Here is a 27678-nt window from a genome sequence, read left to right as displayed (position 1 = left end):
TTGGCTGTTATCAGGGAAGTGAGTTCTGCACATGAATCAGAATGAAAAATATGATTATTTTAGCATGCAGCTTCAGTGTAAATAAATGTGGGGAAGATTGGTTACCTGGAATGGAATGATTGAGATGGTCTGTGAGAAGAGGCTTGGCTTAAATGGTTTGGCTTAATCAAGAAGCTTACCTAAGGTTATAGAACAGAGTGCATCTGTTGCCACTCTGGATGTTGTTGAAAGATGACTCTCAACCCTTAATGTTGGCTAATGCTGCTGGGGACTTGTTCAGCAACATCTGGAAGGCCTCAGTTCCCTGTTTTGGGGGAGGAGAATTTTAGCATCCCCTAGCCACAATGGCTAAGTTGAAGCTCCTGTTCAGAAGCATTGAGAGGGAGGGAGGGAGGGAAGACTTTATTATGTTCGTGGCCAAAACTGAAAATGAGTTGCTTGAAGGACAATAAGAAGAGGATTTTGTTAATATCATCCTTACTAGTTTACTGGAAGCGTCTCATTCAGCCTTTGCAGGTTGGTCACCAGGATGCTGGATGTGGAGGGCTCTGTCTCTCTTTCAGCAAGACTGCCCACTTGCTCTTCTTTAATGGAAGACTCTTCTTCCCCCTCCCCTTCCCCCCACTTTTGCTCTTCTTGCTGTGTGGTCCATCCCCAGGCCCTTTCCTGCTCCAGTGTTATCAGGTGGGAAGCCAGCCCAGCACAGCCATGTTTCACAGTGAAGAAAACGGATCGAGAGGCATGGATCCCTTGGTGCTGATCGATGCCATCGCCATCTGCATGGCTTACGAGGAGAAGGAGCTTTGCAAAATAGGAGAGGTGGCCTTGGCTGTGATCTTCGATGTGGCCAGCATCATTCTGGGATCAAAGGAACGGGTAACCAGTGGGATGCGGCCATCATCTTGTTCTTCAAAACCGGGGCCTGGTTCCTGGCCCTTTGGTTGACCAACATTTCTTTCTGACCTCCAGGCTTGCCAGCTGCCCTTGTTTTCATACATCGTGGAACGCCTGTGTGCGTGTTGCTACGAACAAGCCTGGTATGCTAAGCTTGGCGGGGTGGTGTCGATCAAGTTCCTCATGGAACGCCTGCCTCTCATTTGGGTCCTCCAGAACCAGCAGACGTTCCTCAAGGCATTGCTCTTTGTCATGATGGACCTGACAGGAGAGGTATTTTTCACTGGCTTTTTATAGCTGGCCTCCCTTTCCTTGTCCCCTCTCGTGACTTTCACTCCAGCTGCCTTTTCTAGCCAGCTTTTGTTTAACTAGTTTGTGGACAAGCCAGGGTGGAATGGGTCACCTCTGCTAAGCCCAAACCAAACATATTATGCATCGATCTGGGCAGGGTGCAGTCAAAAAAGTGTGATGCGCATGAAAAACAGGCTTCAGTTGCACTGTTGTGGCTGCCCACTTCTTTGACCACACCTTCAGACACCTCTGGTACAGGGCTAAACTGGAAGGAACCTAGAGCTGCAGGGGCAAGTAATGTTTCAAATGGACGGAGCCACAATTGTTATATTTTTCCTTCCTGGGGAAGGAGTTTTGAGATTGCTCATCATTCTTAAGCGTTTTTAACCTTTTTGCCATTTTCTTGCATCTCAGAATTGTGAAAAACTGGCACAACCAACATGATTTGTGTAGTTAGTCAGAGGGTGTTCTGGAGGATCACGGGATTGGAGGCTGCAGGCTGTAAACTTCCCAGCTTGGTTTGACGTGGGAAATAATTGCATTGTGGAGTTGGATAAAAAAATAATGTTTAAGATACCTGATTAAATGCTGCATTCTCCTGGGTTCAGGAGCAGATCCGTTCTCACTTTTAATTGCAGAGGCCTCCATCTGATCCTCAAGTTAGCATTTCCTTGCCCACCCAGGTTTCCAACGGGGCTGTTGCCATGGCCAAGACGACTCTTGAGCAGCTGTTGATCAGATGCGCGACGCTGTTGAAAGAAGAGGAGAAAACGGACGACATCCTTGCAGCCCAGGAAAAGTCGTTCCACCATGTCACCCATGACCTGGTGCGAGAAGTGACCTCACCAAACTCCACTGTGAGAAAGCAAGCAATGCATTCCTTGCAGGTGGTCGCCCAAGTCACGGGGAAGAGCGTCACTGCAATCATGGAGCCTCATAAAGAGGTGAGGCTGCGCATTGTCGGCCTGCAGCTGGAAAGTCGAAGCGTGAATGCTTTCTTGCAGTATTGTTTCTAAGAAAAGTCTCCGTGCAGGTCGAAAAGTGGCATTGCATGGGATTTATTGAGCTTTGAATGCGAGATAATTGGCTCGTTGCTTTCAAGGATCTTTTCCACATAGATTGAGCGTTCAAATGTAATGCTGCTGTTCTGTTCTCTGAGGGCTGAACATGGCTTGAGTGACGAACGGGGAAACAACCAGAGAGGTGGTGGAACCAAGCCAGCAAGGCCATGTCTCTGCTGTCTTCTAGGTTCTCCAAGACATGGTTCCTCCGAAGAAGCATCTGCTCAGACACCAGCCTGCAAACGCCCAGATTGGTTTGATGGAGGGGAATACATTTTGCACCACCCTGCAACCTCGGCTTTTTACAATGGACCTTAATGTGGTGGAGCACAAAGTATTTTATACAGAGGTATTTTCCTTTGGTGCTCTCAGATCTTTTCTAAAATTGACCCCTGTAAATTGGCAGTCCTGTGCATGCTTTGATTAGCGTTGAGCGAGAAAGACTGGCATTCATGAATGCTGTTAAATTTGTGCATCAGCAACATACCTCTGCTTGGATTTTTTCCCCCTAATGTATTAGGCTTTTTAATGTTAAAACAGAGATTATTAATCTTGGATCCACAGATCCCCTGGGGATCCATAGATTTCAGAGGGTTCATGAACTTGGATGGGAAAAAAAGTACCGCTTGGCGTTTACTAATTTCTAACTGAAATTTAGATTTTCATTTAATAATGAATATGGGCGAGCAAGTAATTTATCGTTTCTAAACCTCATACGTTTCACCAGACTCTCTCTCCCCAAGGGATCCATGGCGCCAAAAGGTTAAGAATCCCTATTCAAAGATGGTTGATTTTTTTTTTCTTTTGCCCTGTTTTCATTTTTGATACGCTGAACAAATCGTTCCTAGGGAGCTTTTCATCTTTTCAACTGTCCTCACTTTTTATGGTATGCAGTGTAGATGTGAATCAAGAACCAGCCAGCATCTTTCCAGATGTGTAGGATGAAAGGAATTCTGGGGAATGAAGTTCAGCACTTGAAGAACTGAAGTTGGATTATCAGACTGAGCCATGTTCCAGAGTTGTTCAAGAGAGGGAAAAAAGGGTGTGCGGAATTTGGAATTGTCATTATAAGCTGGACTAGACCAAGTGGTTGGATCTATTCATGAAGGAAAGTCTAGCACGCTGTAATACTCTTGAAGACAGTATTGGGTTGAGAGTAGCGTATCTTCAAACACCAGTTGTAGAGGAACATAGGGAAAAGGGATCATTCATCTCCTACTCATGAATGTTTCAGATGCATCTAGTAGGCCAATGTGACAAACAGAATATTAGACTGAGATGGGCCTTGGTGTTATCCAGTGGGGTTGTTTTTATATTTTTCTGTGGTTGAATCAGTAAAACAGCACGGAGTGATGGGAGAGGTTTCCAAAATGTAACAGGTGATTCTCTGGGGAAGAAACAGTGTACTAGTACGTTCAGCTTCAAAATGTCTTACTAAGTTAATGAAGCAATTTAATTCTGGAGATCATGTTGGCGTTTCGATGGTTTCTCTTCCAGCCTGGGCTGGGTCCAAAGCCAACGGGCTAAGTTTTCTTCTCTTTGAACTTTCAGCTGCTGAATTTGTGTGAGGCTGAAGACTGTGCCTTGATGAAATTGCCCTGTTACAAGAGTCTTCCTTCTTTGGTGCCCCTTCGAATTGCAGCACTGAGTAAGTTTATCAAGCTTTCAAGCTGGCTAGTACAGGTTTACTGGATAAATGGCACCCGTTCCAAGGCTAAGGACAGCTGGGTTGAAAAAGATTTGGTGTTTGTTGGCTCAACGGCTTCCCCTGACCCTGGCATACAATTTCCAGGATTCCTAGCCAAAATTATTAGCTGTGCCCAAATAGCCGGAGGGCACTAGGTTGGAAATGCAGCCCTCTGGCATCTCTACTTCATCATGGATCCCCTCCTTTTTTTGTCAGAGAAAGCTTTTCCACTGTTGCTGTTTTTTCTTTCCCTTCATTTATGAAATGAAGAAGTCAACCTTCTACAACTGAAGTGTATCCCGAAATGTGGACTTTAACTCCCAGAATTCTCAGAGGTGGCTAGCAAGGAATTCTGGGCATTTAATTCCACCTGCTTGGAGAGCATCCCACTTGGGGAAGGCTACCATTAGCAGAAATGAAGTCGCAAGTGTTAGCTGTATGAGTGAAAAGAGCTTTTGTAGGGCATGGCCTGAATTCCTGCCTTATGTTGCTTGAATCAAGTTGTTGCAAACTGCTGAGAAATCTGTTGGGAAAAACTCAGTAGTGAAGTCCAGCTGTGGGAGTAGCCCACACAAATCCATAATATATGTGCAAATAGACATGGGTGTCTGGGTTATTATGGTCCAGAACCAGAGTTCCAGTTGATCTTTCTCTTTTGATCTATCTGTTAAGAACTTAGATCTATCTGTTCTTGAAGTCTGTTGCTCCTGGCAGAAGCTCTTCAGCGCTTCCTAATTTGAAGAGAGATCAAAAGGGTGTTAGGTGGCAGAACGTCCATCGCGAGAGCCTCGTTTTGGACTGTTTGGGTTCTGGGTTTTGAATTCCCACTTAAGAAGGGGACCTGCTTTCCTCTGATTCCCCACAGATGCCTTGGCTGCCTGCAACTACTTGCCCCAGTCCCGAGAGAAAATCATCGGAGCTCTCTTCAAGGCCCTCAATTCGACGAACAACGAGCTTCAGGAAGCCGGTGAAGCATGCATGCGAAAGGTTCGTGGCCGGGAAACCCAGCTCTTCTCTCTTGGCCTCCTTTCCTTTCTTTTTCAGCCCCAGAACTTGCGAGAAAGCAGACGGTTCCTGAGGCCAGTGGAGTCTCTGTCGAGATCTTGGTTGCGGGAAGCCGCTATAATGGGGGCACCGTGAAGCGGATGGGATGGGGACATGGCTTGACTTTGGGTGTCCGCTTCTCCAGGGCCTCTGAAATGCCTGGTGCTACCTCCCAAACTGAGAACAAGCATTTCCCTCAGATGCTTTCTCCGTGCCACGTTTACCACCCACCCGTATAGTCTTGAACGAAGGCGGTTGGTGTAGCTATAATGTCCCTTTAATGGATCTTTAATTGTCCTGCCCCAAACTGTTAAAGTAACTGCTGATGGGTGCCTGTGGGCTGCGTAATATTCAGAGCTAACAGCAGGGCTCAGACCGTGCATCTTAACCTTAGAGAAACAAGCAGTGGGCTTCCTTTTCTGGATGTGGGCACAGTGACTTTTTTTCCCCCTAAGCAGTTGGCAAAGTGAGTTAAATGTCTGATGTCTTGATTGGCAGGGATTACATGGCTGAGAGACTGTGGTTAATTAGCTACGGGAGTTTGCTAACAGCGAGAGCCAGCATTACATATTGGTTAGAGCAGTGGTAGAGCAGTGTTTCTCAATCTCAGCAACTTTAAGCTGTGTGGACTTCAACTCCCAGAATTCCCCAGCCAGCAAGGCTGGCTGGCTGGGGAATTCTGGGAGTTGAAGTCCACACAGCTTAAAGTTGCTGAGATTGAGAAACACTGGGTTAGACTGGTGAAATAAACCAAGGCACATGTTGTAAATAACAGGCTATTTACAACATATTTATCTAGTCATAATGTCAGGGAACAGCATGGTTCTTTTGATCACGGTACAGTAGCCTAAAAGGAGCGTTTGCATTCTCTTGGCGTTCTCCAAGGCTTGTCTGTTTTTGCTCCCTCGCAGTTTTTGGAAGGGGCAACCATCGAAGTGGACCAGATCCACACACACATGAGACCGTTGCTAATGATGCTGGGCGACTATCGAAGTTTGACCCTCAATGTGGTGAACAGGCTGACCTCGGTGACGAGGCTCTTCCCCAACTCTTTTAACGATAAATTCTGCGATCAGATGATGGTGAGGACATGGAACAAAGGCAAAGGTTGCTGGCTGGAAACTGGCCGTTTTCTTGAAGATTATAGTTGGGCTGCCACTAAGGGGAGTGGGGAAATTCCTAGGAACTCCTTGACTTGAAATGTTCACAATCTTCACATCCTGCCCTTAGTTTCCTCAGTTAAAAAAAAAGCAGAGCTAAAATAGGTGTTCTTAAATATATTGGCTTGATTCTTTCTTGCCAATAATCCCTGAGGCTCTGTTCTGACCTCCTGCTTATGGCAGTGTTTCTCAAAATATGGTCCAAGGACCCCTGGGGGGTCTCCCAAGACCTTGTCAGGGGTCCGCAGAATCAAAATTATTTGCCATCCTCTGTTGAAAAATCACACAGTATTAAAATTCCATCCATTGTGAGAAGCAGCAGTGTCAATGCATCCATTTTAATTTTGAATATGTCAATTTCGATCCATATAACCCATACCAACGAAAGCTCTTTTGGAGTCCTCTATTATTTTGAAAAGTGGGAAAGGGTCCTGAGAGAAAAAAAGTTTAAGAAACACTAGGGTATAGTCATAAGCACCGGGTGCAGTGACATCATGGGTGTGTGTTATGATGTCACCATGCAAAGGATACAAACTCTCATTTGCGTTGGACTCATCATGACGCAAATAACTCGCCATATATACATTGTGTCATTTGCGGCATGTCATGATCCATGCAGAGTGACTCTTCTCGTTGGGAGACACCCCTGCTAATCAGGAACGTAAGGGTGCAGGACATGACTGTGTCTTTAATCCTTTTGCAGCAACACTTGCGTAAATGGATGGAAGTGGTGGTCCTTACCCATAAAGGAGGTCAGAGGAGCGATGGCAATGTAAGTAGGAGATTCTTTCTCAGGAGCATTGAACTCCAAAACAGAGATGCTTAACAGTATAAGGGGGAACATCATGTTAACTGCCAAGTTTTGACTCCAAATAATTTACCTTGCTTAATAACTGTTTTTCATACGATTTAAACATTTGCATTTTTCATAATCAGCATACAGCCCCTCCATGGCATGGAGATGCAGCTGGTGGGACATTTGCTGCTGGAGCTTACGTGCAAGACATGCCCCCTTTTTGCTGAGTGAAAGGTGTGCAAGATCCCTGTGCTGTGAAAAGTGTGGCTGGACGGAAGTTGGTTTCCATTGGCAGTTCCATCCCAGTCTGTTGCTTGATCATCTTTTCCCAACCTGGCCCTTGGTGGTGGTCTGGGTTACCACCGCTGGGACATTGGAGATAATTAGGCCAATTCACCCCACTCAATCTGGTACCCTCCGGAGGCATTCGGATTTGTAATTCCCTGATTTCCAGCCAGAATGGTCTCTAGCCTCTGGATTGGGGGAAATCTGCCCCCAACAGATGTGGGGAACCTGGTTGGGGTGGACTGATTCAGAAGAACTGGTTCTGTCGTTAAGAGTAATCCATCCTTAGAAAAAATACATGTTGACCTGGAAGTGAGTCTGTCTCTTTCTTCTCCTCCCCTCCATCTCTCCAGTTAATGTACTGGACGCGCCAAGCTTCTTGCATATCACATTCCCCAGCTTTTTTTTTCCCCTGAAGGCTATGTTGAGTTGGTGTCCATGTTTAGGGGAAAAGAAAGCAGAGTCTTCTATGAGACTTACAGTAAAGGAAACTAGTGAAAGCTAGTAAAAGGCTGACAGATGTTCCATGCTGTGCCTTCTGAATTTTTTTTTTTTTAAAGAAATGATGGGCTGATCTGTGTTGGCTACAGCTCTATCAGATTGAATCCCCAAGGAAAAATCTGCATCTCCATAGTTTTGGCGTATCATTAACATTTAGTAATTTTTTCCTGTTTCATTTTTAGTCTCCTGGTACCTAAAATCTACAGACATCGTTTGTTTTTCTGGACTTTTGGAAAGATTCATTAGTAGGGCAAAACTACTGATTGGATAGATTTTTCTATCCAGCAGTTGTGTTACAGCACAGCAGCTTGCTTTTAATGGTGTGCCTTCTTCTGATATTTTCTGTCACAACTGTCAGTGTTTCAGAGTGTGTGTGTGTGTGTGTGTAAAATCCATTCTTTAAACAGCCGTGGAAGTCTGTCAGGGGAGTATAAAAAATGTGGTTTCAATCTTGAGTGGCAAGCCCTCGATATTAAAAGCTTTTTGCAAAGCGATCAGGGAATACAGACATGATAAATCACTGGTAGTTTAATAAAATTTGAAGTGTGGATGGGACTTGTTTGGAAGCTTTACAGCAGTGTGCATGAAGGTTGGAATTAGCCAAGTCCTTTTGAAGCTTCCATCATTCAGCTTCAGTTTCCACCAAGGATGGTGCAGTCCGGTTCAGTCACTGTCTTGGCACCTCCTCCAACCTCCTGGAATTTCAACAGAGCTTTTGGTCCTTTCTGGTTTTCCAGATGGGCTAGCAAAATGCTTCTAAGGGACTCTCAAACCAAAACCTCCCCCCTTAGAACTTATTTTCTTCATAATTGTAATCCTATTTAGGATGACTAAGTATGTAATCCTTTGACTCATCATCTTTCATGACTCATCTTCTCTCCTGGGTGGTAGAGAGGAGTAGTCCTCTGCAAAGTTAGCTTATGATGATATGTTGATTCCTATTCCATAAACTCCCTTTCTTTTAGGTGCTCCCTCCAAGAATATAAAGTCACCCCATTTGAGTTGTGTCACAAAAGAGCCTACTTCTGAGTAGACAGCCCAGATAACCACCAGCAATGAACTGCTGTATCTCTGGATTCAACATCAGCCTTGTTTGGCTTGATGTCCTCCTGAGGTTTTTTATACCACATCTCCCAAACTTCCTAAGGGAACTCTTGCCTGGGAATTCTGGGAGTTGTAGTTATGGATCCTTTGATCACAACAGAAACTGATAGAGTTCTGTTGACCACACACTCATCACATAACCTGTATCCAGATGTTGTCTTTAGCTGCAGGCCTGTGCTTGGGCAGGGGTTGGCAATCTGTGGTACTCCTGATATTACTCCTAACATCCATTTCCAGAACATCCATAAGTTATCTAGCCCTATGTTGGGGTGTGGGTGGGGGGAGTTCCATTAAGCTGATTACGCTTGTGTTCTTAATGCTTCCTCCAGTCTGTCTGTGCCCGAGTAACATTTGTCTGATAATCCTGTGAAGTAGATTAGTCCAGGGATAAGGCTAGAGTAATTAATACTTTGTTTTGACTATGGTTTGTTGAAGAGGCCATACTAGCCTGGTTCACACCCAGTGAAACTAGGGCAGGGTCACCAGCAGCAGAGTGATAGTTCCCAACATTTTGATCTGGGAATTTCAGGGAAATTTGCATTGCATGCTTTTTACCTTGCATTTGGAAATTTTCTGATGCATATTATCTTACTGAAATTCCCCTAATTTGCTTCATCAACAAGATAGGCTGGAATCTCTTTCTTGGGGAAAATAAAGCACTGGGATAAAATGGCACTGGCTTTTCAGTTTTGGCATTCATACAGGTGTCCTCCCCCCGCCTCCCTCAAATATTTTAAGAAAGTCTTTCTACTCACACATCCAACATGCAGTGAACTTTATCTACAAGGTGCCCGTCCTCTCTGCAGAGATCCTGCTCTTCGTATACCTTTTTCCCCACATGCAGACGGTTTTCTTAAAACTTTCTGAAAGGATGCAGCGTGTTTGGGTGTGTGTTCGAGTGAACAGATGGCCTGGTTTATTCGCTCAGGCACCGGAAGGGGACGTTCTAGCGGTGGCCTCCTCACGCCACACCGTCTGTCTCCCCCCTGCGAAAAATCTGAATGCTGCTTTTCACTGTCTCGTCCAGCTCTAATCTCTCTCCCGTCTCACCCCCCGTGTGCAAATTTTCATTTTGGAAATGCGGGGAGTTCTGTGTATTCCGTGTGTGTTCAAAGAGCAAAAAAGAAAAAAAAGTTGCTTTTCCCATCCTTAGGACAGTATTGCGGAGTGCAGGAAATGTTCCTTGTCTCCATTCGGTCAGTTTGAGGTGAGAACATGATCCCTACGTAAAAAATCAGTTTTTGGTTGGTTTGTTTCTCCCCCCCCCCCCCGACTGCAATCCAAAGCACCAGCACATACACGTCGTTTGGTTTTTGTGTTTTTGGCATTTGTGTTCCTTTTTTTGTGGTTGTTCATGCTGTGAATTTTTGTTTTTTCTTTTCTTTTTTTCTTTTGTTGTTTGGTTCAGCCTGCCGTGGAAGGGGTAGAGGTGAGAATTGTTGGTAGAGGCACAAGGAAGTGGTGATTCTCCTTCTCCTTACCTTTCTCCTTCTCCTCATCCTTCTCCTTCTCCTAATCGTCTTCCTTCTCCTTCTGCTTCTCCTCATTGTCCTCCTCCTCCTCCTCCTCCTTCTCTTTCTCATCTTCCTCCTCCTCCTCCTGCTTCTCCTCATCTTCCTCCTTCTCAACTTCCTCCTCCTCCTCCTCCTCATCTTCTCATCTTCCTCCTTCTCATTTATCCTCCTTCTCCTCCTCCTTCTCCTCATTGTCTTCCTCCTCCTTCTCCTCCTCATCTTTCTCCTCCTCCTCCTCCTCTTCCTCCTCTTTCTCCTTCTCATCTTCCTCCTTCTCATCTTTCTCATCTTCCTCCTTCTCAACTTCCTCCTCCTCCTCATCTTCTCATCTTCCTCCTTCTCATCTTCCTCCTCATCTTCCTCCTTCTCCTCATCGTCCTCCTTTTCATCTTTCTCCTCCTCCTCCTCCTCTTTCTCCTTCTCATCTTCCTCCTCCTCATCTTTCTCCTCCTCCTGGTCCTTGTCCTCCTCCGCCTTCCTGTTGTTCTTTTTTCGACTCTTTTGATTTCACTGTTATTTTTGCTGTGGTTTGTAAGTTGTATCTGTTGCACATTGGGGCAGAATGCATTGTGCCTTTGAGTGCAGTGCTGTGATTTGTCCTCTGTTTTCTCGTCTGTGATGGAGTTGTTTGTGTAACACTTGCCGTGTGAAGGAGTTTTAAGCATGTTCTTTATTTTACACTGGGAGATTTGGGGCGTGTGTGTGTGTTTATATATCTCTGAATGTTTTGAGTTGTTAATGTCAAACTGGAACGAAATAATTGAGCTCCCTGTTTTGGAAGCTGTGACGGCTTCTCTGTCCTATATTTGATTTAAGTCCTGGAAATGCAGCCACCTTTCTAGATTTAATGCATTTTTTTTTCCTCCTTCCCCCTCCTCTTTAAGGCATTTACTGCAATTCAGTGTGAAAACAAGTAGCTGGTGGAAAATAGCCATCCTGTGAAAGAGGCACAGCTAGGATGGCACAGTTGGCTTTTAAAGTAGCTAGTCCACATGAACAGCTGAGCTGCAGTATTGGAGAAAGATCTTTTAAAAACTTTTTAAAACGTTTTTAACGATCTAATCTTGTCCAAGTCCGTTTTCAGTAGCAGGTTTTGCCTTTGGAAAAGAAAGGGACCACTTCAGAGTTTCACAACTTCCCAAGCCCCTGTTTTTATTTCGTTAAAAGCAAACAAGAAAAGAGTTACAGATCACTACCAAAACATAACCAAATGACCTAGATAAACCCCGGCCCCTCAAACCAAGGCACCTTCTTAAACACCCTGGGGTAAGTAGCCATGGTTTAACTCCTTGCTTTGGTTTGCTAGCTGTATTAACCTGCAGAAACAGGACCATAGCTTCAGTTAGGGCTAGTCGTGGTGTTAAAAAATATATATTTAAGGCCACTGTGTGCGTGCTGATATTTTGCAGGAAATGAAGATTTGCTCAGCGATTATAAACCTGTTTCATCTGATCCCGGCTGCTCCACAGACGCTTGTCAAACCCTTACTGGAAGTGGTGATGAAAACGGAACGGGCCATGTTGATTGAGGTAAAGCCCCCCTGTTTCCTTAACTGTTTCCGATCCGCTGTTTGCAATGCACGCCACAATTGTGTTTTGAATGCCTTCAGCTCTCCAGTGCCATTGGTTTGATTGAGTATTGGCTTATTGGCTCTTGATGGTGGTTTTAGAAGGGCTGGAGATAGATCTTCAAGGCATTTGAGCAATGGAGGGGGTATGTCAGGCCCAGCCCAAGAACAACAGGGAAATAGTCCAACCGAGTTCAGTTCTTTTATTGCATACACCCGATAGACAAAATCTCGCCAGACTATATTTATACTACAGCAACTAGTGGACATACCCTGGGAGATTCCAGGGAGTGGCTGTCCTGAACCTCTTCTGCTTCCCGCGCTCCTGCTCCGGACTGTGTTGTCCCTTGTCTCTCTGCCCTTCCTGGAATGCACCCCCTCCTTCCTGAGGACCTTGCTCTTTCCTGCAACCCACCACATGGTATTGAGATGTAGAGTGAGGCAACACACAGTCCACCCTGATTAACAAGTGCCCTGCCATCTGTGCTTTGAGATCTACCCTCAGTTTGCCTTATGGGAAATAGATTTTTTTTTTTTGGTCATGTGATAGCAGCCATTTGGGGAATGTGCCAGTTTTCTTGGGTAGCCATTTTGTGAGCGTGCATGTCACATGCTCTGGGAATTCCAGATGTGCCCACCTGATCAGAAATGTGGCTTTACTCCTTGTTTATCGTTTACACACAACGTATTTTAGACTTCAGCCTGCACATCTGTCTCTCCCGGAATGTTTTGCGTTGTAAAGTGTATCGGTATTATACTGTAATCGTAACTGATTTTTTTCCTGTAACGTTGAGCGTTGCCCAAGAACGTGGCCTTGTATCAACATACCCAGTGTGTAAAATATGTTATCACTGTGCTTAGTCTGGATTCAAAAGGAAAAGCCAAAGTCTTGCGTTTTAAAAATGTTTTAAAAACCTGCCATTTTAGGAGAGTTGCTGTCATGTTTTGCAGTCAGTAAGAAAAAGGGCTCGTAGAAAGCAAGCTGGACGTGCTTCGTGCTTGCTCACGTGCTAATGGAGCTTTTCTTTGTAATCCACTTTGCAGGCTGGGAGCCCCTTCCGAGAACCATTAATAAAGTTTCTGACGCGTCACCCATCTCAGACGGTTGAGCTCTTTATGATGGAAGCGACCTTAAACGATCCACAGTGGAGCAGAATGTTCATGGTAATGTGCAGCTGGCTTTTTGTAAACCCACCTTCGCCATCCCAGCCTAGTGCTGGCATTCAGTGTTCCAATCTTGGCTAGTATGAATTAGGTGGCGTGAACTCCAGGGCGTCTGAAATGCACCACCTCGGGAAAGGATGCGGTGTTGAAGACGGGGAGATGTTAAGGATGAGCGAGGAGGTTGGGAAGAACTGGGAGGAGCTCTAGCCTCCAGCCGTCAGCAGATGGCAGAGTTAGTGGGAGTTTATCTCATAAAGATATAAAGTTTATCTCGTGAGTTTATTTCTCATTCCGAGATTCCTTAATTCTTGCATTAAAGCCTGTGTGATCCTTGGTTCCTTTATCATGCCCTGCTGTAAGGACTTTGACAGTAAAGCTGTTGCTGGGTATTGTGTTTACACACACACACACACACACTCTCTCTCTCTCTCTCTCTTAGTTTGTGTCACTCTCATATTTGAGGTAGGCAGGTGAAGCATTAGGGGGTCTTTACCCAAGGACCCTTACTGGTAAGGTAGGTACCAGCTGCGATTTGAACCCCAGCCTCCTGCGACAAAGGCGGTGCTCTAACCACTACGCTGTCCAGCCACTATATATATATTCCAAATATATCAACGCCTATCTCACTGCAGAGCAACTCTGGGCAGTTTAATAAATAAATTTATTATAAATTAATAAATAAATAGTAATGAAAAAGATGTTACAAAAGCTTCTTATATGAATAATAATTTGCATCCAAGAAGCTGATGTTAACTAAGAGTAGACTCAGGGAGCGTCTTCACAGCGCCATCCACCCCCAGGGTTGATTATATCCCCTATCGCCCCACACAGAGAGTTGGCAGAGCCAGGTCTTTCCGGAAGGCTGGGAGAGTGGGGGCCCGCCTCACCTCTGGGGGAAGAGTGTTCCACAGGGTGGGGGCAATGGCAGAGAAGGCGCTCCTCCTGGGCCCCACCAGTTGACATTCCTTCATAGACGGGGTCTGCAACATACCTTCTCTGCCTGACTGGGTGGGACGGGTCGACATAATGGGGATGAGGCGGTCCCTCAGGTAGCCTGGTCCCGTGCCATGTAGGGCTTTAAAGGTAATAACCAACACCGTGAATCAGACCCGGAAGCAAACTGGCACCCAATGCAGCTCCCACAGCAAAGGTGTTACATGTGCCATCCTCGGGGCACCCAAAATTGCTCACGCGGCTGCATTTTGCACCAGCTGTAGCTTCCAGATACTCTTCAAGGGTAGCCCCATGTAGAGCGCATTGCAGTAGTCTATACGGGAGATGACTAGGGCATGAGTGACTGACCAGAATATGATGCCTTACATCCTTCCTCTTTAGAAACAATGAGAAGGAGTTAGGTAGCCCCATTTCCAACTAACAAATACTGTTGCCTTTTGGTAAAAATTGCTAGTCAGAAAAGATGCTACCAAACTCCTCCCGATTTTTTGCCACCACAGACTGACACGGTTCTCCTCCTATGCCTGCTCTACAGAGAGTTTCCAGGACAGCAGCAAAAGTTAACAAAAGCTTTGTAGCACCTTATAATCAGAAAAACATTGATTGCTTCTTGGCCTTTGGAAGATCAGCTGTAGTTGTGTATATACACAAACCCCTTTACATCTTTTTGGCATGGTGGTTCTGCTTTCAGCCACAGGAGGGTGCAATGTCAGTGTATTCTGACACACTGTAGTTTCACACAAACATAGTATTATTTGGCCAGTGCTGGGGTGAGTCTACCTCATGGTTAACTCTGGCAGGGGGAAGGGAGGAGATAAGGAGAAGAAAGTGCCCAGATCTTAGTAAAGAAATAAACCTATTTGGCCAGGATTTGTGGTTTGATTTGTATGTTATATTCCAACTTGGGCAAACTGTGTATTCGAGGTGCAAAGCAAGGCCTTGTAGAAAATCATGTCTTGGGCATTTTTCGTAGAGCTTGGGCGGGTGTCTTCATCAGAAGTTTTTATTCCCTCTCCCTTTTTTTTTAAAGAGTTTTTTAAAACACAAAGATGCCAAGCCTTTGCGGGATGTCCTGGCAGCGAATCCCAACCGCTTCATCACGTTACTCCTACCCGGCAGTACCCAGACAGCTGTTCGGCCTGGCTCCCCCAGCACCAGCACCATGCGCCTCGATCTCCAGTTCCAGGCTATTAAGGTAGGGCAGTTCTCTTTAACACGTGATGCAAAGAGGTACTCATCGGGACTTCACTGGCTTTGCTAGCTGTAGAGAGTTAGGAAGATGACCTCGAAGGAAATATGCAGGAACCGTCACCCAGGCGAAGTGGGCTGAAACAAGATACTATTTGGAAGTGTTTCAGGCAGACACCCCCCTGACTCCCTGCGGTATAAGAAGAGGGGGAGGAGGCCCAGCACAATCTCACTTGCAAGATTCTGTTGTTCTAGCCCATCTCCACGAAGGTAGTTTTAGCCTTCCTTGGGAGTTGATTTCCAGGTCTGACCCGCCTAGTGGGGCTGACACCAGCAGATTCCTCCAAAGTGTATTCAGATGCTAGATTCTGCCCTCTTCAGTGGCCCCCAGACACTCTCCTTTCTTTAACATATTTGTTAGCACCCCTTTCTAATCTCTCATCTCCTTTCCAGGTTCTTCCATGCTTGTTGTAGGTCCCTTGTTATGGTGAATGCTTCCATAATTGTCCCTTCTGTTTTGATCCGGCCTCCAAGGGTCTTCAGGTTCCTAATCCCCGTGCCTAGAACCATGGCAGAGGAAACATTAGGTGCACAACAACTGATCACCTGCGTAAGGCAATTTACCTACTGACGTCCTTGTTTTTGCTTTGACAGATCATAAGTATTATTGTTAAGAATGATGAATGCTGGCTGGCAAACCAGCATTCCTTGGTCAGCCAACTGAGGCGAGTGTGGGTCAGCGACGCTTTCCAAGAGAGGCACCGGAAGGAGAACATGGCGGCCACAAACTGGAAGGAACCCAAACTCTTGGCCTACTGCTTACTGAATTATTGCAAGTGCGTCTTTTCTGTTAGTTAGTAAACGTAGCACCCTGCTTGCCTGCTTCTGTATAAACAAACTGGAGTGTGGGTCACTCCCTCTCGTAGGGGACTCCAAGAGAGAATGGGATGGAGTTCTGGAGGGAAGGGGATACCCACGGGACCCTCCTGACCACACGGAGGGCTGAGGAAGAACGCCCCATTGCTCAGCAAAGGGGAGGGCTGGCCCGTACCATGTGAAGCCCACCCAGTGGGCAGAGGGTGATTGTGGGGCTAAGCAGTCCTTGGACGGGGAGACCTGGCCTGGGTTCTGCTCAGCCACAAGTCATCCAAAACTAAGTCTGGGCCAGCCACTCTCAGCCCAACTGACCTTATTGGGGTGGGAGGATAAAAAAAGTAGGGGAGATCCTAATGGACATTATCTTGGGCACCGGAAGAAAAAGGCTGTAAGATCAAGCCAGCAAATAAAGAAATAAATGGACATTTTGTTGCAGGTGTCCCTTGGCTAGAAATATTTCCAACATCTGTAAAGCTGAGCCCTCCCCTCCCCTCCCCTTCCCTTTCCCAATTTTCCTCCCCTTCCCAGCACTCGCCTAAAGCCTTGATGAATGAGACAGGCCATTTGCACCTAAGGGAAACCTTTAGTGCCCTCTGTGTTTTTACATCTGGGTTTCCTTCCCCCTCTTTATCTTTAGGAGAAATTACAACGACATCGAACTGCTTTTCCAGCTTCTCCGTGCCTTCACTGGCCGTTTCCTCTGCAACATGACATTCTTGAAAGAGTACATGGAAGAAGACATTCCCAAAAATTACACCATTGCCCAGAAGCGGGCTCTGTTCTTCCGCTTTGTCGACTTCAGCGACCTTAACTTCGGTGATGAGCTGAAAGCTAAGGTAAAGCGAAGTCCAACTTGGCTGTGCGTTCCTGTTCTTGAACAACACGAATTCCTCGCTTTAAATGTTGGGGAGCATTTGATAATTAGCTGGTCCCCTCTTGGGAGAATTCTGAGCCCGATGAAGAGAAATAACCGTTGTACGCCACCCAGAGTTGCTGGGTGTGAGATGGGCGGCTATATAAATGTGACTAATAAATAAATAAAATAAATAAATAATGGGTGAAACTGGGAATTCATCCAGCTCCTTTTCAGACATGCCTCTTCTTGAATATTGACGTGTGTGCTCGCCTGCAGCTTTTCTGCAAAAGAAATTGAATTTCAAGAGGGATTGACGTGTCCTGTTGATATCTACTTATGCGTCATCTTCCTAATATTGTAGGTCATGGGCTCCCCCATAGGCTAACCTGGCAGGTTTTTTAATCGTCATTTTGTTTTTCTTTTCTTTGGCTGATAGGTTTTGCAGTACATTCTGAATCCTGCTTTCTTGTACAGCTTTGAAAAGGGGGAAGGGGAACAGCTTCTGGGGCCCCCCAACCCTGAAGGTGATAACCCTGAAAGTATCACCAGCGTATTCATAACAAAGGTAGTTTCAGCTAAGAAGGGGAAAAAGAGGGTCGGAAGCTTATGGGGGGGATGCATTCAAAGCAGGGCCAGCTCTACCATTGGGCAGGGGGAGAGATGCAAGAGGAGGGGAGACAGAGTTTGTCTTTCATCTCTTAAACTAGCCTGCTGTCTTTAGCATAGTGTAGAAGGAGATATCGTTAGCTACTTTTCAGCTGCCAGTCTGGTTAGTCCGGTCAGTTTCTCTCTATGAAGCAGGGAGACTATCATCTTGGCCTTTGTCTCAAGTGGCAGACTATCTCAGATCAACTCTGATGAGAAATGTCTTTATGTCCCTTTGATCTTGGTGCTCAACTGTAATGTAAGAATTTAACCGCCAGGGACACATTTGGAAGCTGGGAGAAGTATGGTTTATTGTGGGCCAGCCCATAATCTTAGTCCGAACAGGAGGCCTTTATCTTCTAGTCTTCTTCTCCAATCTCGCAACACCAGCTTGGCTAGGACTACAATTCCAGGTTGACATGGATACCTTCTGGGAGGTGAAACCCAGCAGTTTGGAGGATGTCAAGTCTGGGAGGGCTCCCTTATAGAATTTCTGCCCCTGGGCAGTCTTTTCTGCCCTTGGGAAGACTGCACCTTCGACCCTTTGGGGCTCAAGTGTGCCTTGCCAGTCCAAGCCCCAGCAGCTCCTGGGGTAATTTTAAGGTGTGCACGCCGATACATATTTGTTCGATAATATATTCTGGGCATTTCTTCCCCTCCCTTTGGGCGATTCAGGTTCTTGACCCAGAAAAGCAAGCCGACATGCTGGATTCGCTCCGGATTTACCTCCTGCAGTTTGCCACCTTGCTGGTCGAGCACGCACCGCACCACATTCACGACAACAACAAGAACCGGAACAGCAAACTCCGCCGCCTCATGACCTTTGCTTGGCCCTGTTTGCTCTCCAAAGCCTGTGTCGACCCAGCCTGCAAATACAGCGGGCACTTGCTCCTTGCGCACATCATCGCCAAGTTTGCCATCCACAAGAAGATTGTCTTACAGGTATGTGTGGGGTGAATAAGAGGTTGGCAGCCTTTTGAAGCACTGTTCTGCAATCACGCCAATTCTGGGTTTGTGCCATTGTGTTTTTTGCTCTGTTTTCCTTCCCATAAATGATGCTGGGCCTGAAATATGTAGGCATATGTGATGCAATGCATTGGTGTGTATTGATGTATTAATTCATGCATTAATATGGCCAAGGGATCCTTGAAGGCTTTGCTTGGGAAGAGGTGGTGGTACAGCTTCCTGTGAGAGATGGTGGAGGAGCTGGGAAAGGAGTTGAAGAGAGGGCAGATACCAGCAGTCAAGAAATAGAAAGCAAATCAATTGACAGTTTCTTAAAAATAGCAGTTTAGCCCAAATGGAGATAACCCCGGGAAGAAGTTTTCAAATTATTGAAAGAAACTCTCCCTTAATGAACTCACTATAAAGGAGGTTGGAAAATTCCTTGTACAGCTTTCAAGATTTGGTATTTATCCTTGACTAGCATTAAGGAGACCTTAGTAGAATCCTCGATCTTCCCCAGTTGTCCACGGTTTGATAACTGCTTCTTCTGAAGGATGTGTGGAAGTGTGGCCAGTGATTCATACCAGTAGTAGAAGTTAGAAGAAGGCTGTTGAATATCCTTGGACATAACCATTGGATTCCTATATTGAGCACTGGTGTAAAGTATTTGGATTCATTTGGGAGTAGTCAATGCATGAGGTTGGTAAGATATCTTCCAGTGGAGTTCAGCTACTGGCAACGGCCACTGAACTGTAGAACGTCTTCAGTTCGAGTTCTGTGTTGGGCTTTCTCTTAGACGTGGAAGCTAAGCAAGGTCAGACCTGGTTAGCAGTTGGATGGGAGAATGCCAGGAGATCTCAGGATGCTGGCTAGACTGGGAAGTGGAAAAGCTGTTCTATAAGGATCAGTGGCAAAGCACTTCCTTATTGTTGCCAAGAAAATGACATGGACTCATCCATATGGACTGTAGGAGTTGAGCTTGGCTCAAAGGAAGCTTGTCTTCAATGCATAGAATCCAGCAGTGGTTCATAAACCATCATTTATCATTATCTTTACGTGAAAACCTTAATGACTAAAGAACAAACTGTTGTGTGGCCAAAGATACCCAATGATGTCATTAGTGTTATGGACAGTTTTTCTTCCATTCTCCAGAATTCTTCCATTCTCTAAATTTCTCTTTTGAAGAGATTTATTTTCCTGTAACTGGAGAAGATGCTAGGGGGTGGAAGGTGGAAAGTTCTTGGAGAAACCATTTGACATCTTGGCTGGGGAGGTGACTTAGTTTAATCTTCCTCAATATGGCAGCTTCTTGATGTATTGAGAGTACAGCTGCTAGGATTCCAGCCAATTTGAAAGGGAATTACAGTCTGGAGCCAGCCAGGTTGGAAAGATCTGCCTTATCATCTTGTAATATCCACCCAGAAAGTCTTAATGTAAAAGCTACATACTTGAGACTCCTGCCCATTGAAATCGTGTCCACCTTCTCTTCAGGTGTTTCACAGTCTCTTGAAGGCTCATGCAATGGAGGCTCGGATCATTGTAAGACAAGCCATGGCTATTTTGACTCCTGCAGTGCCTGCTCGAATGGAGGATGGCCACCAGATGTTGACTCACTGGACAAGGAAGATCATAGTTGAGGAAGGCCATACTGTCCCTCAACTGGTCCATATCTTGCACTTGATAGTTCAGCACTTTAAGGTATGAACTCAGCCTGCATAACATTGATGCAAGGCAGGAACTTCTGTTTCTTTAGGTGTCTGGGTATGTTGTGTATTAAAAACTAAAACTAGTAAATAACTTAATGACCACATGCAATGCCAGCCAAGTTTGGTAGGGTTTGCATCAGTGTGTGTGTGTGTATGGGCAGTGCGAGCATAGGTATAGACAGGCTGGATTTCTACATGTAATTTCCTTGGCGTTGGTAACCTGTGGTGATTGGAGCTCACAATTTGTGAATAGTGTGATGTGTGAACCCAGCAAATTATAGTTTATTCAGTAAACTATAGTCAAATCATGGTGGTGCAACCCCAGCACTTGATTTGCTTGTCCTGCGAAATCAGAAACTCTTGCAAATTTTCTTCAGATCATTTCCATTCTTAAATATTATATCAAACCACATCTGTTTTCTTGTAACAAACTGTAATAGCTGAAGCTCTCTAGCAAAACGTGCACATTCCCTAATTACCTTTGAACATTCTGTTGTATTGACTTGAGACCTGCTGGAGGTCATCTCAGGAACAGGTCACGTTGGCCAAACATCACTTCATATTGCAAAATTGGAGGCTGATAATAAATACAGTTCTGTATACAATAACTGGAAAGCTGTCTCCTTCCTCTTTCCGTTTGGATTTGCAATGTTGTCCTGTTACTGTGTAGAGACAGATAAATCAGTAACACACATACACACTCACAGAGAGAGAGAGAGAGAGAGAGAAATAGGTAGGTAGGTAGATAGATGGAGATAGATGATGGAGGAGAGGGGATGGATGATAGATGTTGAATGATAGATATAGGTAGATGATAGATAGAGCTAGATGATAGATGATATAGATAGATGATATTTATAGATAGATGATAGAGATAGATGATAGATATAGATAGATGGAGATAGATGATGGATGACAGATATAGGTAGATGATAGATGATAGATGGATGATAGATATAGATATAGATAGATGGAGATAGATGATGGATGACAGATACAGGTAGATGATAGATGATGGATGATAGATATAGATAGATGATTGATAGAGCTAGATGATATATAGAGATAAAAAATATATATTGGTAGAAGATAGGTAGGTAGGTAGGTAGGTAGATAGATAGATAGATAGATAGATAGATAGATAGATAGATAGATAGATACAAACAATTGGGGTGATACTGTGTTCTTGAATCAGTCTTGGCATTAAGCAGAAGCTGTGCTGAATGTATATGTGTGGTCTCAAAGGAGCAGAATGGCTCCAAAGCCGTGCAATGCCTTTTGATGAAGTGGACTCACAAATGGCCTGCGTGGGGTCCAAGCAGCTCGGATTGGAATCCTCCGAGACGTTTTGGAGCAGCAGGGAAGTCAAATGGGTTAGGGTTATTTTCAGCAGCAAATACTTGATGGGATTGCTGGAGGGCTGGGGAAATCATTTTAATGTTGACCAAGACTGCTGGAGCTGTGGCCTGTTGTCACTTGGACGACTTGTGAATGGGGTTGGTTTTTGTCATCTTGGAATAGTAATGATGCCCCCAAGGTTCGTGCTATTTGTGAGCTCAGGGGAGTCACAAAAGAGAAAAGTGCTCGGCAGTCTGTTGGCCTGAGGCATTTAGAATATGGTATTTAGAACCAGGAAGCTCTTTTTCTCTTCTTTATATTACTCTGGCCCTCCTAATGCAAAGGACTAAGTGTATCTGTAGGTATATTTACAACAGCTTGAATTTACTAAGGAAGAGGTACGAGGCATCCAAAGAAGACCATCATCCGTTTCCCGAAAACACTCTTATAATGCCTGTATAACAACACTCTGTTCCACAATTTTGAATCTCTGCACTGAGACACCAGACCAAAAATCTTTCTTCAGACATATCGTCTCGTGCAGTTTCCTCTAACCAGATTTGTGTGGATAATGGATGTGGGAGTGCCAGGGGTTAGTAAATAGAAGACAAAGAATTGGAGAAGATCACAAAGTATCAAGATCTGAAAGTCAAAGTTGAAAGATTATGGCATAAACCAGCAGTGGTGGTCCCAGAGGCTATCGGCCCACTGGGTGTCATACCAAAAAGCCTTGGATGGCATTTAGAAAATGTGCACATTGACAAAATTTCCATCTGTCCATTACAAAAGGCCACCCTGCTTGGATCCGCACACAGACCACGCCGATACATTACGACATCCTTGGTTCTTGGGAAGAACTCGATGCGAATGAAGGCCAACACCAGCTAAAGAACTGGTAGTTGCGTTTTCACGTTGTTGTGTGTAATATATTAAAATTGATTCAGCTCTCTTTCAATAGAGGGGCGAGGAAGGTGACTTTTGAGTGGTTTTGAGCAATCTTCTTGAGCTGTTCTGTGATACGCCTTTGCAGGTTTACTACCCGGTCCGACACCATTTAGTGCAGCACATGGTGAGCGCCATGCAAAGGTTGGGCTTCACCCCCAGCGTGACCATCGAGCAGAGGAAACTGGCAGTGGATCTAGCAGAAGTGATTATCAAGTGGGAATTGCAGCGAATCAAGGATCAGCAGGTAAAGAGGGAACGGTTTGGGAGGCTGCCTGCAAAATTGGGAAAAGAATTAATCGTAGCCATTTCCTGGGCTCTTCTCTTCTCTTCTCCTCTCCTTTCCCCCCGCAAAGCCGGATTCAGATATGGATCAAGGTGCCAGCGGCGAGGGTGTGAGCACTGCCTCGTCGGCGGTGAAAAGAGGGCTGTCTGTGGATTCCGGTCAGGAAGTGAAGCGGTTCCGAACAGCAACTGGGGCAATCAGTGGAGTAAGCACTTTTTTTTCTGCTTCCCACCCCCGATTTCTTTATTCCCTTGATATTTGTGCTGCTTTTCCTTCTAAAGGAGCCTAGAGCAGCTGACCAAAGAACGCTAAAGAAAAGAAAGACAAAAACTCTCACCTGTAAAACCCAGCAATCTTCAAAATAAGGACCAAAGAAATGCAGAGAAACTGAAGGACTAAGTGTATCTGTAGGTATGTTTAGAACAGCTGGAATTAACTGAGGAAGAGGTACGAGGCGTCCAAAGAAGACCATCATCCTTTTTCCAAAAACATAGTTACCGTGTCTGCATGACAACACTCCATGTTCCACATTTAAAAAAAAAAAAAAAGTAGAGTAATAGGCAGATTCAAAATTAGCCTGGTCCCTCTGTCTTGCAAACGCCTGGGTGGATGGGCAGGTTTTCAGATGAGGAAAAGAAACCGGAAAAAAAAAAAAAGGACAATGCCTATTCTGCTTTTGCTGTGCGGTTTTTCTGTGCTGCTGTGCTGTTGTAATGACTGGCTAAACATTTCAGTGTCCTGTGTGTTCTCTCTCAGGTGTTTGGACGCAGCCAATCTCTTTCTGGAGCTGACGCCCTCTTTTCCAAGTCCATTGACAAGCAACACACCGACACGGTGATCAATTTCCTCATTAGAATTGCCTGCCAGGTATTGTGCTCTTCTGAAATGAACATGGTCTAGCTTGATTAGTATCAGAGAGTCAGTCTCTTTGCTCCATTGAAGGGCAATCTGGAGGGTTTTCTTGGTCCTAAGGCAGAGAAATAAGAATCCTCGAGCATTATCCAGTTCTTCTTCTACTCCTTTGGATTTTTCAGTTCACAATAGTCTTTCTGTTTGAAGCATCTCTTCCAAGTTCCAATGGGGTCCCTCAGCCAGTGAGAGGTCATGGGGAGGCATGGTAGAAATGGTGTCCCACAGGTCTAAAGCTGGAAGAAGAGATTTGGGATTTTCTGAATGTGGTGTGATTGGATTCTGTCAGTGGTATTTTTTTTACCTTGAACCTCACTTGAAACTACCCTGAAAATGTTATTTTATTAGGTAGCCAGGATTAAAAAATTGGGGTAAATGGAAAAAGGTTTCCACCTGAGATTGAACATGGCACTAGACAGGTGGCTCTGGTGGGAGTTTTATGGAACTGAGAGGCCACCACTGAATAGGCCTGCCTCCTGCCAGAACAGAGGGTCACTTAGAAAAGTATCTGTGATGATTTTTCCAAAGTTGGATCCTGCATACTGTATGCAGTAGCTTGGGTCACACATTTTGCTAAGCCAGTTATTGCCCTTAGACATCATGGATTTATCATGACAAGGATGGTCCCAGTCACCATCTCCTAAGCTTCCAGTTCCTGTTTCTTCCTCTGACATGTCCAGGAAGCATTTAGAGATGTTGGCTGCCAGTTTGTCCTAGCAGGTGGAAGCATCTAGATAACCTTGTCTGGACTTGGAAGTCAAGCAGGGTCGGAGCTGGTCAGTATTTGGATGGGAGACTCCAGGGAATATCATGGCTGCAGACTAGAGTAGGAGGTAAAAAAATATATCATCCAATAAAGCAGTGGCAAACCACTTATATTCTGTAGCCAAGAAAACTGCATGGATCTTTGGACCACTCTTTTTTTTTACTATATATTCAGAGATCCATAAAAACATGGCTGTTCAGAAAGACATTTGGGGATGAGTAAAATCATCACGGCACATCAAGTTGATTGCTTTATACCTGTATTAATCGATTTCTGTTTCGATTTTATTATACTGATATTTTATAAGGCACTCAGAGTTTCCAGAAATGGAGCAGGATGTAAGTTCTAGGCGTGATTGAATGAACAAATGAACAAACGAACGAATGAATGAAGTGTGTATGAAGTCACAAGAAGCCAAGCTCAACTTGAAGGACACTTTGTCTTCAGCTCCCATCCCAGACTAATTGTCCTTCAGTTTATTATTACATTTCCTTGTGAATAATTCTACGTGTGCTTTGTTTGAGGCAAGACAACTTGATAACCCACTGTCTGGATTTGCTTGTTGCACTTAACTACAGTACAGATTAATTACAACTTTTTAGGGCTGAGACAATGCCCAAGGAGCGCTGGTTAATCAAAATGGGAACGCTTTGCCCCTACATTAGCCCAAGCGATACCATTAAGTGACTTCCAGGGCAGAAGCTTTTCCGACATCTGCTGCTCGGTGGAGTTTTAGGTTCGGGGGCAGGTGGAGATATGGAAATCTTGTTTCCCCACCCAGCAGCAGTTTACTGGAATTATTGAATGACGTTGCCCTTAACAGTAATCTCCTAGTTGAACTAAGTCTTTTTGGAGAAGTGAAATGTCATCCCTGCATCCATGGGAGGTATGATGGCATTAAAATATTAATGAGCTCTAAAAGATGATGATGATAAATATTTGCCGCTTGGTAATTATTCTGGTTAATTGCTAGGTAAATGACAACTCAAACACTGCCGGCTCTCCAGGAGAAATGCTCTCTCGGCGCTGTGTTAACCTTCTGAAGACAGCTTTACGGCCAGACATGTGGCCAAAATCGGAGCTGAAACTGCAGTGGTTTGATAAGCTTCTAATGACCGTGGTAAGTTGCACTGTGGCTTTGAAAGAACTCATCAGCATAATTAAGTGCTTCATAAAGCACCTTGGTTGTATTATGAGTTGTCATGCTGTGTCCAGTGTGTCGATTTGTTTTAAAATTATGGAGAAACCAAATAGGTGTGGAGGGGTGTTTGTGTATGGAAGCAGAGATCTCGAAATGTCATGTTAGCTTCTTTAATTGCCAATTTAATTTGATGTCATGACTTGGAAAATGTTCAACTTAATGGAATTGATTTATAGTCTCAAATAATTACGCCTGTCCTTGTTCTTGACTTGGGATGAAAAGTCAACGGCTGCGAATTGGAAATGAACGCAAGGCAGGGATACTAGGCTTTGAATTGGAATATTGATGAGGTGTTAGTTTCTTTTTTCCCCCAGTGCAAATCTTTTAAAATGGTTGAGTTTCCAGAGAATTGTTTCTGAGATGAGCATTTATGTGTCTGGTGGTAGCTTCATTCTTCCCCTAAAAAGCTCAGAATTATATGAATACCACCCGCTATCTATGCAAGTAGATTTGTGTTTATAGCTCATTATTAGCTCAGGTTCATTCAGGTGGCGTAATGGTGAGTGGGAGTTTTGACTGATGTTGTCTGAATTCAACAGCTAGGCTGGTCATACCTGCTTAATACTTGGATAAAAGTTGACCAGGAAGTCCCAGAGTTGTAGGCTAAAATGGGAATTATGGAAAAAGTCAGTGGCAAGCCACCTCTGTTTCATTGCCAAGAAAACTTCATGGATGTGTCTGGTAAGCGCCCAGAGTCAACTCCATGGAAGTGTCAGCAAGAGTCAAGCTTGGCTCAACTACATCTTACTTTCAGGGGTATAATGGAAGTATCCTTTTTCACATCCTTGAGATTGGCCTCACGCATCAGCAGTAACACTGGGACTGTTACTCATGGTGTAAAGTGTTTAGAGCACTCTTCCCCAGCTGGTGCTCTTCAGATGTGTTGAGACTGCAAATCACAGGCTTATTCCACCAACGCGGATGACAGCGATGCTAACTGTTGTAGACCCAACAGATCTGAAAGGTGCCTAGCTAGCTTCCTTCTTGAGAAAGGAAAAGGAAGGAAGAGGGAATCTGACACTTCCAAATGTGTGTACATTGGGAAAACGGAAGCTGATGTTTTTTGAACATGTCTCTAACCAGAGATGTGGTTTGTTAAACATTTCCTGCCTCCAAACTTACCTTAAATGCTACCTAATTAATGCTACCAGTAAATGTAATAACTGTGTCCTGGTAGTTATGTGTGTGGGTGCTAACTGCCACATTTTGCATCCTAAGCAGCAGTCTGGAATATTTATTTTATTCATTAGCGTAGCATTTATGTTACATAGGTCTATCAACAAATAAAATAAACAAAAATTCCCAGTTGCGGCCTGTATTGTAAAATGTGGCAATTAGATTGGAGAGCTTATTCCTGGATGGCATGTAATTCCAAATCCTTCTACACATTAGGAAGCCTTTGATACGAAGTTTTCTTCTGTAGTGTCTCAGCCTTGGGCCTTTTATTTATTTAGCAGAATTGTAATTGTGAATTAATTAATTGTGAACTTGGGGGTCATTTTTCCCCTTTATTTTCTAAACACTTGAGCTTTAGAGTTTGGAGTTTTCTTTTGGGGTCTAATTGTAATTGTCTCTTTCTCTCTTTCTCTTTAAAGGTGGGCTTTTATTACACCCATTCTCTGGTTGTTTGATATGTGAACATGAGATGATTCCTATTAAAATGTAGTGCTTTAGAAAAAGAAAATAAGATCAAACTGAATCACTCAGTCCCTGCTCTGCACATCATCTACCTTTCTCATAAATGAAATGCCATTAGATAGGGCTGGAATAATGATTTTTGGCCCATCTCTCCTGCTCTGAATAATTGAATGTAGGTCTATTATTTTGGTAGTTGTCAGATCTTTGAATCCTACATCAAGAGACATGTCAGAAGCAAAAAAGAGAGGCTCCTTTGTTCCTTGGGACACCTTTCTGGCAATAGGGAGTGGGGGGAGTGAGGGATCTTTGGACCTCTGTGTGACTTTTGGTAGCTAGACTATAGGCTCTTCTAGCTGTGGC

The 27678-nt window shown here is 44.6% G+C and overlaps 1 protein-coding gene across 8 annotated transcripts in view; it reads left to right on the top strand.

Annotated features, from left to right (window-relative positions):
* TRRAP (transformation/transcription domain associated protein) overlaps positions 1-27678 on the top strand; it is a 116263-nt gene that overhangs the window by 22015 nt on the left and 66570 nt on the right. For 3 of the 8 annotated variants that reach the window (XM_088148048.1, XM_088148049.1, XM_088148047.1), the window contains exons 24-45: positions 659-876; positions 970-1167; positions 1869-2129; positions 2434-2595; positions 3798-3894; positions 4799-4920; positions 5889-6059; positions 6841-6909; positions 9977-10030; positions 10232-10252; positions 11747-11866; positions 12949-13068; positions 15053-15217; positions 15865-16046; positions 16724-16922; positions 17379-17507; positions 18263-18529; positions 20024-20230; positions 22607-22765; positions 22875-23009; positions 23561-23671; positions 25453-25599. In XM_088148048.1, the coding sequence (XP_088004174.1) occupies positions 659-876; positions 970-1167; positions 1869-2129; positions 2434-2595; positions 3798-3894; positions 4799-4920; positions 5889-6059; positions 6841-6909; positions 9977-10030; positions 10232-10252; positions 11747-11866; positions 12949-13068; positions 15053-15217; positions 15865-16046; positions 16724-16922; positions 17379-17507; positions 18263-18529; positions 20024-20230; positions 22607-22765; positions 22875-23009; positions 23561-23671; positions 25453-25599 (3314 nt within the window). The remainder of the gene's footprint in view (positions 1-658; positions 877-969; positions 1168-1868; positions 2130-2433; positions 2596-3797; positions 3895-4798; positions 4921-5888; positions 6060-6840; positions 6910-9976; positions 10031-10231; positions 10253-11746; positions 11867-12948; positions 13069-15052; positions 15218-15864; positions 16047-16723; positions 16923-17378; positions 17508-18262; positions 18530-20023; positions 20231-22606; positions 22766-22874; positions 23010-23560; positions 23672-25452; positions 25600-27678) is intronic. The other 5 variants (XM_088148051.1, XM_088148050.1, XM_088148054.1 and 2 more) reach the window with 3 other exon arrangements.

The sequence above is a fragment of the Python bivittatus genome, unplaced genomic scaffold (genome assembly GCF_059951505.1).
Source record: "Python bivittatus isolate LINGU-HERP-01145 unplaced genomic scaffold, Pbiv_v1 ctg000560_np1212, whole genome shotgun sequence".
In the NCBI taxonomy this organism is placed as follows: Eukaryota; Metazoa; Chordata; class Lepidosauria; order Squamata; family Pythonidae; genus Python; species Python bivittatus.
Note: the sequence above shows the minus strand (reverse complement) of the source record. Positions and strands in the feature narration are given on the sequence as shown.